At 40.8% G+C, this 12485-nt stretch overlaps 1 protein-coding gene across 5 annotated transcripts in view; it reads right to left on the bottom strand.

Annotated features, from left to right (window-relative positions):
* DIDO1 (death inducer-obliterator 1) overlaps positions 1-12485 on the bottom strand; it is a 69850-nt gene that overhangs the window by 20435 nt on the left and 36930 nt on the right. For all 5 annotated transcript variants that reach the window (XM_058178005.1, XM_058178002.1, XM_058178001.1 and 2 more), the window contains 3 exons: positions 2381-2867; positions 902-1061; positions 83-199 (listed from right to left, as the gene is read on the bottom strand). In XM_058178005.1, the coding sequence (XP_058033988.1) occupies positions 83-199; positions 902-1061; positions 2381-2867 (764 nt within the window). The remainder of the gene's footprint in view (positions 1-82; positions 200-901; positions 1062-2380; positions 2868-12485) is intronic.

A 12485-nucleotide genomic window follows, 5' to 3' on the forward strand; every position in this document is an offset into this window, starting at 1 on the left:
ACTCATCATATCCCTTAACCATAATTAATACAAAAAGCATCACAATTTTTACTTAATATGTGGAAAACAAATTATTTCGTACTGATTTCGCTGGTTTTTCTTTCCATGCAGATAGCTCTTTAGATACGAGTTCTTCAGGCTTCATTCTTACAAGCCTTGACAAAGGAATATCTTCTCGAAGAACGCGGTGGAAAAGACCCTAGAGAGAAGATCGGTTTTGTTACACAGCAATAAAGAGAACACAGACTTCTAGATAAATAAATATTATCCAATTTAAATCATCTAATTATAAGATCTAAAGAACACTCATTTTTTTTATGTGGTTGCTAAAAAAAAAAATAGCGCTGAGCAATTTGATGATGTTGTATACGGTGAATTTCAACCATTACCTTTATGCTCTTATGAAAAAAATCTTAACATTTATCTTTATGTGCATTAAAAAGAAATGTTAAATCTTGGATTTCAACATAAAATACAAGTAACTCAATTAGGTTTGATTAGCAGGTTTGATTAGCAGTTCATTATCCCTAAAGTCATTAATCACTCTATAAAATTATCCACACTGAGGCTGAATACTTCATCCTGAAGCTGAAAAAAATACTTCAGTATTAACAGTCTATTTTAATAAATATTTTTGTTTGCAATGAATCTGCAATACCAACCCAGGTAATCACACGATTAATTAGTGGAATGAGGGAAACTAATTTTTATTCACACTGTATATAAATTCATTCATCTACCAAATGTTTCTTAGTCATTTTGTTCAAAACCTAACAATCTGTAGTAGGGATGCATTGTATATTCCAGAGCAATATACAATAATATATATTAATGACTAAATTAAGAGTTGAAAAGAAAAGCAGTCAAAACAATTTCTCCTTCCATTTCAATACAAACTAACCTGATTTTTGGGGTCCTTAAGGTTGAACATAATACTGCGATATTTACTTTTATATCGATTATCTGTGGCCTGGAATAAATTGAACAACTCCTTTTCAATATTCAGTGCAATCTTCCCCACTTCGTTTTCTGTCATGACCAAGTCATCACTGTCATTTACTCTGCGGGGACAAAAAAGACAGTACCATTAGTTTAATCTAAAGGTAGCAAGGGACTGGGCAATCTTGCATAATTAGACTCATTAATGGAACTCCAGTAGAAGAGAATATCTGTAGTTTAGGGTTCAACAGCGGAGTTCTTGGTGCTCTCTGAACTTGGTTGTTTACTTGCAAATGTTTCAATACCGAACTAGGTAACATCATCAGTGTTAAGTAAGTGTGGAGTTTGCTGCCTGTTTACTGTATAGAAGCTTGTCCTGCCAGTTTTAGTGGAATGTGGTTTCCTCTTCAGGGTTTTTATGATTAGATTACAGTATTGATTAGTTTGGTTGTTTGCCTGCTTAGCAAACTGTGGGCTGCTGGAAAGGATGGGCTGTAATCTATTTCCTTCCACGGTTTTTTATTGTCTTTGAATGGTGTATAAATGTGGTTTTATCTCTTATGTGATTTGTCCGAATGCTAAGCTTCCATTTATGGATTTGGCTTGTTAAAGAAACATCTGCAGGCAAGCAAGCAAGCAAGCTCAGAGAGCATCAAGAACCCCAGAGAACATAGGATTGAAGAGACAATGGCCCTTTTCTGATTGGGATATTTCCATCCTTCATCACTGGCACATTTCAAAATAATTTAAAACAGTATTTTTCATCTGGAGGCTTGAAGATGTGTAGAATTCCAACTCCCAGAATTCGAAGTCCACACATCTTCAAGCTGCCATGATTGAGAAACATTTGATTTAAAAGAACTGTAAACTTATAAATGTATAAATCTCTGTAAATGCATACTTGATGGAAGTGCTGCTAATGACTTGGGCTAATTTAGAGCAGCTAAGTATCAACAAAACTGCCTTTCCTTTCTGTAGAATGTTCTGAAATGAAACCCCTTAACATAAACCTTTAAAGTATTTCCTTCTCTACATACTATACCAGTGGCGGGTTTCAAATTTTTTTACTACTGGTTCTGGGGTGTGGCTTGATGGGTGTGGCTTGATGGGCATGGCAGGGGAAGGATACTGTAAAATCTCCATTCCCTCCCCAATCCAGGGGAAGGTTACTGCAAAATCCCCATTTCCTGCCGATTAGCTGGGACTCGGGAGGCAGAGAATAGATGCGGGTGGAACCAGTCAGAATTTTTACTACCGGTTCTCCAGAACTGGTCCTAACCTGCTGAAACCCACCTCTGCACTATACTATAAATGGATTTTGTAAATCTAACTTGAAAGTTAACGTTGCAAACAGGAAATCCTAATAAATGAGAATCACACATTAGGCTTTCAAGGTGCCATTACCTCAGGGCGGATGGTGTGTATATACAGCGTTTCCTACCTTTTCCACAAAATCTCTTTAAGGGACCTCCGTATATTTTGTCGAATCTGGGAATTAGGCTGCGACTGGCCAGCGCTTGCAGCTACCTTGGCTTGTGGAGGCAAGGGGGTGGTTGAAGAAGACGCGGAAGACATCAGAGGTTTCTTAAGCCCTGCCACTGCGCTAGAGGGGGGGATCGGTTTTTTAGGCATGGAATGGGCTCCGTAGGAGGACAAAGGTGGCCTTGAGGACGAAAAACCACCTGAAGCAGGAGAACCTGCAGCAAGCGAAGACTTCTTAGGTATGACCCCTTTAAAATCTGCCGCTGAATGTTTCACCGGGGCCTTAATAAATGAAGTACTGGCAAACGGCGAGGGCTTCTTCAGGGCCACACTCCTTGTTTGAGAAGACATGGGTTTCTCAACCACCGATGTCGGTCCAACAGTTTTCTTCAACATCATAGGAGGCTCTCCTGGTTTATCCTCAACCTTCCGCTCTTCTTTATGTGCTGTTGACACCAAAAAAGGCTAGCTCAATTATCGTAATTAGTAATGTATTAAACTTTGATGCTGCCTGACAGTCAAGACTACTACACATTAAGCAGCAGAGGGATTTAATAATGACAGAAATGATTCCATAAATCTAAGGAATGGTCTAAACTGATTTTTGTTAAGAGAAGGGAGACTTCATTAAATCAATTATTAAGAGTTTGTCTTTTGCTGGCTGTACAGGTAGTCCTCGAATTACACCCACAACTGAGCCCCAAATTTCCGTTGCTAAGCAAGGCAGTTGTTAAATGAATTTCGCCCAATTTTACACCCTTTTTGCCACAATTGTTAAGCAAATCACTGCAGTTGTTAAGTGAATAATGCAGTTATTAAGGCAATTTAGCTTTTCCCTTTGACTTTGCTTGTTGGAAGCCAGTTGGGAAAGTCACAAGGTGATCACATGACCCCAAGACAGTTCAACCGTCAAAAATACATGCCTGTTGCCAAGCCCTCAAATTTTAATCATGTGACCACGGGGATGCTCCAATGGTTGTAAGTGTGAAAAACAGTCATAAATCACTTTTTTCTGTACTGTTGTACCATCACTAAAGGAACGATTGTAAGTTGAGAACTACCTATACTGAGCAAAAATCAAAATGTCCTACATCAGAGCTGTCAAACTCACGGCCCGCGGGCAGGATGTGTCACGCACTGGCCACGGCCATGCCCAGTTTAGCGAAGGGGGGGAAAGGCCCAATACGTCACGCGACACTGCCATGACGACATGAGTTTGACACCCCTGTCCTGCATGAAAGGAACGATAAATGGGCACAGAACACCAATTATACTATTACAATATGTTGGGTTTTTTTTTTTTACACAATTGTTTTTAACTTGCAAACAGATTAGAAAGCAAAATGTGACAATATCTGGCCATTTAGTTCACACGCATTTCAGGGAAAAGGGAGAGAACTTAGATGTATTAGGTTGTAAAAGGATCTTCAATACATAAGAGATTGAATTCATGGTACAAAGATTATGACCCACGTGTATCAGTCAGAAAGGGAATAATTTTATAGCAAGACCACATTAAAACAGACAAAATAAAACCACAAATATTTTCCCGTTTCAACATAAAAGAGGCTCCATCTTCAAAGATTGCACACATAGTTCTATATTAAGACTTCAAATTCAAAGGGCGTGGTTAAACAAATTTCATTTATTTCATTTCATTTATTAAATTTCTATACCGCCCTTCTCCCGAAGGACTCAGGGCAGTTCACAGCCAACGTAAAACAGAATTCATACAATATATATAGATAAATTAAAAACACTATAAAAATCTGATTAAATTTTGGCTAGCAATTAAAATTAAGTTATTAGATCTCTCAGCGGCCTTCGATACCATCGACCATGGTATCCTGCTGCGCCGGTTGGAGGGATTGGGAGTGGGGGGCACCGTTTATCGGTGGTTCTCCTCCTATCTCTCTGACCGGCCGCAGACGGTGTTGACAGGGGGGCAGAGGTCGTCCTCGAGGCGCCTCACTTGTGGGGTGCCTCAGGGGTCGATTCTCTCGCCTACCCTGTTCAACATCTATGTAAACCGCTGGGTGAGGTCATCAGTGGTTTCGGGGTGAGTTACCGTCTGTACGCTGATGATACTCAGCTGTACTTTTCCACCCCGGACCACCCCAACGAAGCGGTCGAAGTGCTGTCCCGGTGCCTGGAAGCTGTACGGGTCTGGATGGGGAGAAACAGACTCAAGCTCAATCCCTCCAAGACGGAGTGGCTGTGGATGCCGGCATCCCGGTACAGTCAGCTGCATCCGCCGCTGGTTGTTGGGGGCGAGTTAGTGGCCCCCAAGGAGGTGGGTCGCGACTTGGGCGTCCTCCTGGATGGACGGCTGTCCTTTGATGAACATCTGGCGGCCGTCGCCAGGAGGGCCTTTACCAAGTTCGCTTGGTTCGCCAGTTCGTCCTTCCTTGACCGGGATGCCTTATGCACGGTCACTCACGCTCTGGTTACGTCTAGGCTGGATTATTGCAATGCTCTCTACATGGGGCTGCCCTTGAGGTGCACCGGAGGCTGCAGTTAGTCAGAATGCGGCTCTTGTGATAATGTGAGGAGCCGCTCGTGGCTCCCATGTGACATCGCTGCTCCGTAGCTTGCACTGGCTTCCTGTGGTCTTTCGGGTGCGCTTCAAGATTCTGGTAACTATCTTTAAAGCGCTCCATGGCTTAGGACCCGGGTACTTACGAGACCGCCTGCTGTTACCCTTTGCCTCCCACCGACCCGTACGCTCTCACAGAGAGGGTCTCCTCAGGGTGCCGTCCGCCAAACAATGTCGGCTGGCGGCCCCCAGGAGTAGGGCCTTCTCTGTGGGGGCAGTGGCGCTCTGGAACGAACTTCCCCCCGGCCTGCGTCAAGTGCCTGATCTTCGGACCTTCCGTCGTGAGCTCAAAACATATTTATTCATTAAAGCGGGACTGGCATAATTATTGATGAATTTTAATTGGGTATTCTTATATTTTTAAATTTTAAATCTAAATTTTAATAATTCAGCCTTTTAAAATTTGCTCTTTTTAACTGTTGTTTTAAATTGTATATATTTTGTTCTTATTCCGGCTGTACACCGCCCTGAGTCCTTCGGGAGAAGGGCGGTATAAAAATCTAATAAACCATAAACCAAACCATAAACCATATTAAAATCAAATAATAAAACCCCATATAACCTAATATTCCCCTAGGCCTGTGATGGCGAACCTATGGCACGGGTGCCAGAAGTGGCACACAGCACCCTCTCTGTGAGCATGCGAGCCGTCACTCCAGTTCAGCTCTGCCACACATGTGCATGCTCCTCCCACCGGCTAGCTGGTCTTCAGGTCTCTGGCATGACGATGGGGCGCATGCGGGGGCCTGCACACACATGCATGGGGGTGCATGCATGTGGAAAGGGTGCGTGCATGTGGGGGGGGGGCAAATGCAGGGGGCGTTCATGTGGGGGGGGCGCACATGGGTGGGGTGCATGCGCGGGGGCCACACACGCACACACTCACGCTTTGGCCACTTGGTCTGGAAAAGGTTAGCCATCACTGCCCTAGGCCTAATTCTTACCCTTCTTTCCATACTTAAAAAAAAATTGTTTAATTTCATTCTATATGGCCATCGTAGTCCAAACACGCAGGCCAATTTCACAGGTAACAAAACATAGACCAAAACATAGATAGTAGAGATGGAAGAAATATTTGGGTTAGATAGGAAAGATAGTCAGAGACAAAGACCGAAGGAAGGAGTTTGGGAGGCAAGTCAAAAAACGAATAAGAATAGAGTTAAGGTCTCAAGGGAGAGAGGGGAGCCTATGGATAGTTAGTTTAGTCTAGTTTATGACTGTTAAATGTTATACCCTGTATTTTGCTCCGGGAAGCCCGGGGGTGGGGGAATTGGGGAAAGGGGGGAGGGGGGAGAAGTTGAGGGGTGGGTGGGAGAATTTGCAAAAACTTTATAAAACTTTTTAATAAAAAAAATGAAGAAGAATTGAAATACTAAAGTGGGCAAGAGATGATGGTTAGAAAGGGAATGCTGTTTAATATAAGATTGGCTTTATTGAAAGTTAGAATAGAGGTAGAAACAAGATCAAGGGGGAATATTATGCATATTTTTATATAATATATTAAAAGTAATAGCTACATGTAAATATTAGATGTTGAAAGGTGGTATCACGATGTACGTTTAAATAATATTGTGATTATTAGAATGATGCACGAAAACACTGAACAACTAAACAATGAAGAACACACTCTAATACAAATACGTATAATAATACCACAATTACATAAGTATGATTAATGTAACAAATATTAATATTACTATTATTATTTGTATTTAAATGAATACTCCGATCCCTCTGTTCATATATTGATGTATATCCAAAAATAATAATTAAAAAAAACATAGATGTTCTTAATTGTTTAAGCAACTGAAATGCTTGAACGATCACCATGAAATAAGATTAATTTTACTGTCACAATAGAAAATTTGCAAAGACATGGCAAATTACGGGTAAACCCAATCAACTACTCAGAATCAGCTGAAGAAAGGAAAAGGCAAGACACCATTATGGAGACTACTTACTATGTTGACTGTTTATATGTGATCCCTGAAGAAGCCCACTGAATGAAAAAACAGCTGTATTCCCAGCTCACTGAAGATTTACAATCATGGATAGCACACATTACACGTGATAGAATTACATGTTGTATGCACAGCTAAAATCTGTATCTTTACCGGAGATGGAATACATACATATATTACTTTACTCTTACAAAAGCTGACCAAGGTCCAAGGCAGAACAAACAGCGCATCATTTGTCGAGGTGTGACAACAAGGACAATAGGAGATAAGCTCATGATGCTATTAATTTGCACAACTAGGCATTCAAAGTCTGTTTCAATCCAAAGATATTCGTATAAGGGAAATTCACTTTTGTTTTATATTTTCCATAAACGATGTTTGCTTTATAAGAAGGCATGACTGAGCCTGAACAAAATTAGAAAACTGCTTTCCTATTTTCATTGGTGAAGGTTTCCTGAACAAACTAATATGAAAGTAGTTTTGGTTATCCGTGTTAAGCCTTCCTGAATACTCTTTAAAGTCTTAACTCTTTAAGTTCAATTGACCAACAGAAAATTCGTAAAATAGCAGTCGAGTATGTCAAGATGCCTACAAAAATCCAATGGATAAACTGCATGTTCATGTTCTTATCTGATACAAGATAGTATTTTGCAATTAATCTATTATAGTCACCTGATCTCTTGTCTACTTCAAAGTATTTGTTGTCAGTGACTTGGGAGGGGGGGGGGAACTTAGCTTCATACAGGTACTTAAAAAAAAAATCCCAGCTTGGTTTTCTGAGCAGTTGATATCCATGCCACAATTCAAACAAAAAGCCAACTGAAAAATTGACGTTTTCTCCAGATTTGAAAATATCGTGCTGTGTGGGATGAAGCAATTTCATCCCAATAGATGCAGCATTTCTGGGTTCACAAACCTGGCTTGCAACTTTTACAACCTGATTAAAATGGGCTATGTTTCACAGATTGAACCTGGAAAATAATTATGAAGCAACGGATCATTTATCACTTGTAATTCTTGGCTACACCAGCTTTTGAGTGGAGATATACAATACAGTACTTACTGAACATGCAATCATTTTCATAACATGCTAGCCGAGAAATGCTCTTAATAATGGTTTGAGTTTACTAAACAAAAGGATACCCAGTCCTTTTTCCATTCACACTACCAAACCTAAACAGTTCAAAGCCGTTCATATAAATAAAATAATCCTCTTTACAAAAACACTATTTTGCCAAATATAAATGTCCAGGGACTTATTTTCATCTAAATACTACATAAGACCCTGAATCAGAAGAAAAATGTCATCAGCTCTTAAGATCTCTTTAGAATAGAAATTATTTAAGCATGTTGAAATTGCTGCATTTACACACATTGTACTTCTGCCCTACGCGAATCTTACAGCTCCACCCAAACCCCCTCAAAATGAATGAAAGTTTATGATAAGTTACCTCTCCAGGAAACCATTGTTAGTAGAAATCAAAGCTGGTACAGCCATGGACAAATATATTGATTAGTTGAAATAATCATTCCCAACCAGCATTAGTTAGTATTTCGGACACTCATTTAACTCCAGGAAAAATGCTAGAATTGATATGGCAAGCTGTGCCTTGACTGTTATGTTCTACTAGACTTAAAAGTTAAAGTTCTTATCAATGAACGTTCACTCATGTCAAATAATTTGTGTGCGGACTTACAAATCACTATAAGCCACTGGCAAATGTTTTAAATAGAATGAGATACAAGTGCTGTCAGGAATAAACCAGTTCATGGATAATATAACATGCTATCGGCTTACTATTAATATGGGTAGTCATGATGAGCAACAGGACACTGAAGTTGCTTGTAGTCAGTTGTTTGTTCTGCCCAAAATTATGTCAAAACACTTGTTTCCCGACTGCCAAATTCATCCTGGTTTATTTAAACACAGTATAGCCAGCTGCCAGAGTTATTGCTGCTCGTCTCTTCCTTTCCCTAACACAATGCGCAAGCTTTCATCTTTTGGATTGGAACTGGGCGAGCTATAGATGGACCAGCCATATATGCCCAACTGTTTCTTATATTTTGTGAGGCATGAACAAAAACCTGCAACGCAAATTAAGATGTTCATTCCTTTGTGCTAATTCTTCTGGCAATTAAAAAATACAAATAAGCTACAAAGTCAAGAATCTGCACTGTATCATGTCAGTTTCCATGGCTTAGGAATCAAGATAGGGTGGAGCATATGTTTCCCCCCCCACTTTTAATTGCAGGTGCGTAACTTTTGGATTGTCTTCATGTAGGCAAAGGCTCACCTATGCAAGCCAACTTCACCCAACTGTGCCATCAGTTGAAATTTCATTCTGAAAGTTTGCTGCCCATTGCTAGGCATGCCTAACTGCCAGCTTCTCCAGGTCCCTGGCACTTCAAAGTTATCTGCAGTATAGATAGGTCCGTCCAGTCTTTAATGGAAGCAATGATTTGGGCGTGCTGCACGGTACTGATTGCCACTGGATAAACATGGAGCCGTCTCTACCTTGATGCATCTCAGCCACTTCACAGCACTGTGGATGTGGCCGAGATGTGATGGGATCACTGCGTTCTGCTACGTAACAGCATCAGCCCTGCTTGGTCAGCCAAGGGCACCATCCTTGCAATTCTACTGAAGCCCCCAAGATCAGATTGCTGAGAGATCCATTCTGGTGACTGCAGGACAATAATTCAAGAAAACCCCGGCACTATAAATCCAATTCTGATTATCAAAGTTCACTGGCAAATTACAGTATGCATTGGAATGCTTTCATTTTAGCATTTTTGCACTCCCTTTTTTGTTTTGAAGTAAAATACAGGGCTGAAGTGATTAATTACAGTAGCTCACAGTACTACCACTGGCACTTTACCCACGTGGAATAACTTAAAAAGTTTAAATTCACTTAGCATTTTTATTTGATATGTAGGCGGCTAGCAGCAAATTATTTTAGTTCTTTGCCCTTTGTTTCTGATTATATTCACTTTTGAATATGCTTTACCAAGTCCCGGAAAAGTTTTCCAAAGTGGCTATGCCACCAAAAACAGCCCTTTATTTTCTGAGAAAGTCTGCCCAAATATTGTCATACTGGGACTAGCACCCCAGCTATGTTTAGCAGCTATTCTTTGCTTGGATATTTAAATAATTAAAAAACGAACAAACCTGACATTGCATTGACAAAACATACCTGACTAAACCACTAAAATTGTGGAGAAGTGAGTGGATTTTGGTGTGTTTTTTTTAATTTCTCAATGAAAATCCAGTTGTTACAAATTAGTTGAGGCTACTTATAAAACAATAACAGGGACATCATATAAAAGATACAAGGCAAGTCATTTTACATTTTTGTCTTACCCTAAATATGCTGAACACAAGTGATTCATATTTTGGCTTCTTTAAAATCTAGTTTTAAAACAGGCAGGAGTGGCAACCAGAACTTGCAATGAATGGTCCATTCTTAGCAGTTGCCAGAATTGTCCTTGGGAATTATTCTTGCTAGCTATTACTTTTGCCTTGCTAACTCTGGCAGTCAACAACTTCAAAGCTGCTTTCATTCATTCAGCAGAAACTTTCCATTGTTTGGTTGCTGCCCCTATAAAGATGAACACGGATTCCAATCAGCACATAGGAGAAATTCCGAGACAATCTCTGTGGAATCGAGACGATCTCTGTGGAATGTTACATGCAAGAAAGTTGGAAGGCCGTTTCATCTGAAATTCCTCAAAATACATGCACTTATTAAAAGTTTTGAGGCTGAAATCACCCGATACAATAGTATTGGAACTAGGCAGGTGTGAACATGCAGAGCCCATCGAGTGGCAAATGCTGATTGAGCAAGAATGCTTTAAGAATAGCAAGGACCTTTATGGTAAATAAAAGCATGGGATGATGTCGGGAGGGAAGATCCCAAACTTGCTGGGAGAGGGGTCCCAGCAGGAGGAATGAAATTCGGTGAGGATTACCCCCCTCCTGTGGGCTCATCTTGATGGTTCTGCTGCTGCTCATCATTCTACACCACCCAAAGGCGAGGTGAGCTCTCAGAAACAATGGTGCTAGGGCAAGGATCCTCCTTCCTCCCCCTGAGGAATTCAGATTGGTGGTCAACATCTTGAAAACAGCAGGCCAGGAGGAAAAAAAAAAGAACCAGGCTGCATCTTCAAACGGTATTCATATGCAAGCCCCCCCACCCTCTTCCAAAAAAACAAAACCTCCCATCAGGGAGCAGATTAGGTCTCAAATTGCATCCAAGCCTTTTTTTGTGCTTCCATTTCAGGAAATGGGGATCAGCTCTTGAAAGACCAGCTGAATAGCAAGAGTTGTAGCCCAGAGGCGAGCACAAGCAGCAGCTGCAGTCTTCAGCCTTGACCCAGCAATTGGGAGAAGGAAGCTGAGGCTCGGAGGTGGAGGGAGGGATGTACAAGATACAGTTCATGAAGAAGTCCAATGACGGTTGTACCTCCCAAGTCTCAAGACGATACCGGGTGGACAGATGACCAGGAATCGCACAAGGGGAACCTCAACCAACATGATTATTTCCATTCAGACTAGACAACTCAAATCTATCTAAGCCACAGAAAAGTGGGGCAAGACAAATTAAAACTATTTGGCAGTCTGGCGTTTGAACAAATAATAAATTATGAAAGTCGACATTTAGTTGCTAGGATTAAAACAGAAGGCCATTCCCCCCCCCTTCTTTAGTGTAAACGGCACAGTGGGTGGTCAATTTCCAAACAGAGATGGCTTTTTTAAAAAAATGCTTTTCCCTTTAAGGAGAAACAGCAGCTTGGGAACTTGTATTGAATCATTCAGGGATTCAAGAGACGGGGATATCATCTATTTGCCTGCCACTTTGGAAGGAACCCTTGAAGAAAAATCCCATTCTTCACATTTTAAAGATGCTTGAAAGCCACAGTGCAATCTTTTCAAGGGAGGACTGTTAGCTCTTCCAAAGCCTTGTGAAAAGGAGAAAGTCACACTGCACTGACTGAAAGAAATGCAGTTGCATTGAGTCTCAAAGCTCAGGGCTTCAGAAGTCCAGACATGGATGGTAGTGGCTAGCTTTTTTAGGCAAACCTGCTACAAATCCAAAGAATGAAAGAACCGTCACTCTAATATATAGTAAGCTGGTATTGAATTAACACAGGGGAAGGGGGAGAAGGAGGGGCTGGCCAACAGCCAAGGTTTTCTCCAAACATCTGCCAAATGTCTTTGTCCAGCAATGACAGAAAATGTTTGTTCATTTATGGCACCTGATGCAGAAAGTCTTGTCAGTTGCATTTCAGGATGAGTGAAAATTAACTCTGAGTAGATTTTAAAGAGAGAGAAAAGAAACCTTTCCATCACTAACTTTTAGTGCAGGGAATGAAAGGCATAACTGCATCTCTGCACAGATGGAACACAGAAAGACATTGGCTGTGAAGAGCAATTTTGAATGGGACAGCAAGGGGAACTAAAATGATTTAACTGTTTAGGATTGTAACACTATCATTAAGAGGAATCT

The sequence above is a fragment of the Ahaetulla prasina genome, chromosome 3, assembly GCF_028640845.1.
Source record: "Ahaetulla prasina isolate Xishuangbanna chromosome 3, ASM2864084v1, whole genome shotgun sequence".
Taxonomy (NCBI): Eukaryota; Metazoa; Chordata; class Lepidosauria; order Squamata; family Colubridae; genus Ahaetulla; species Ahaetulla prasina.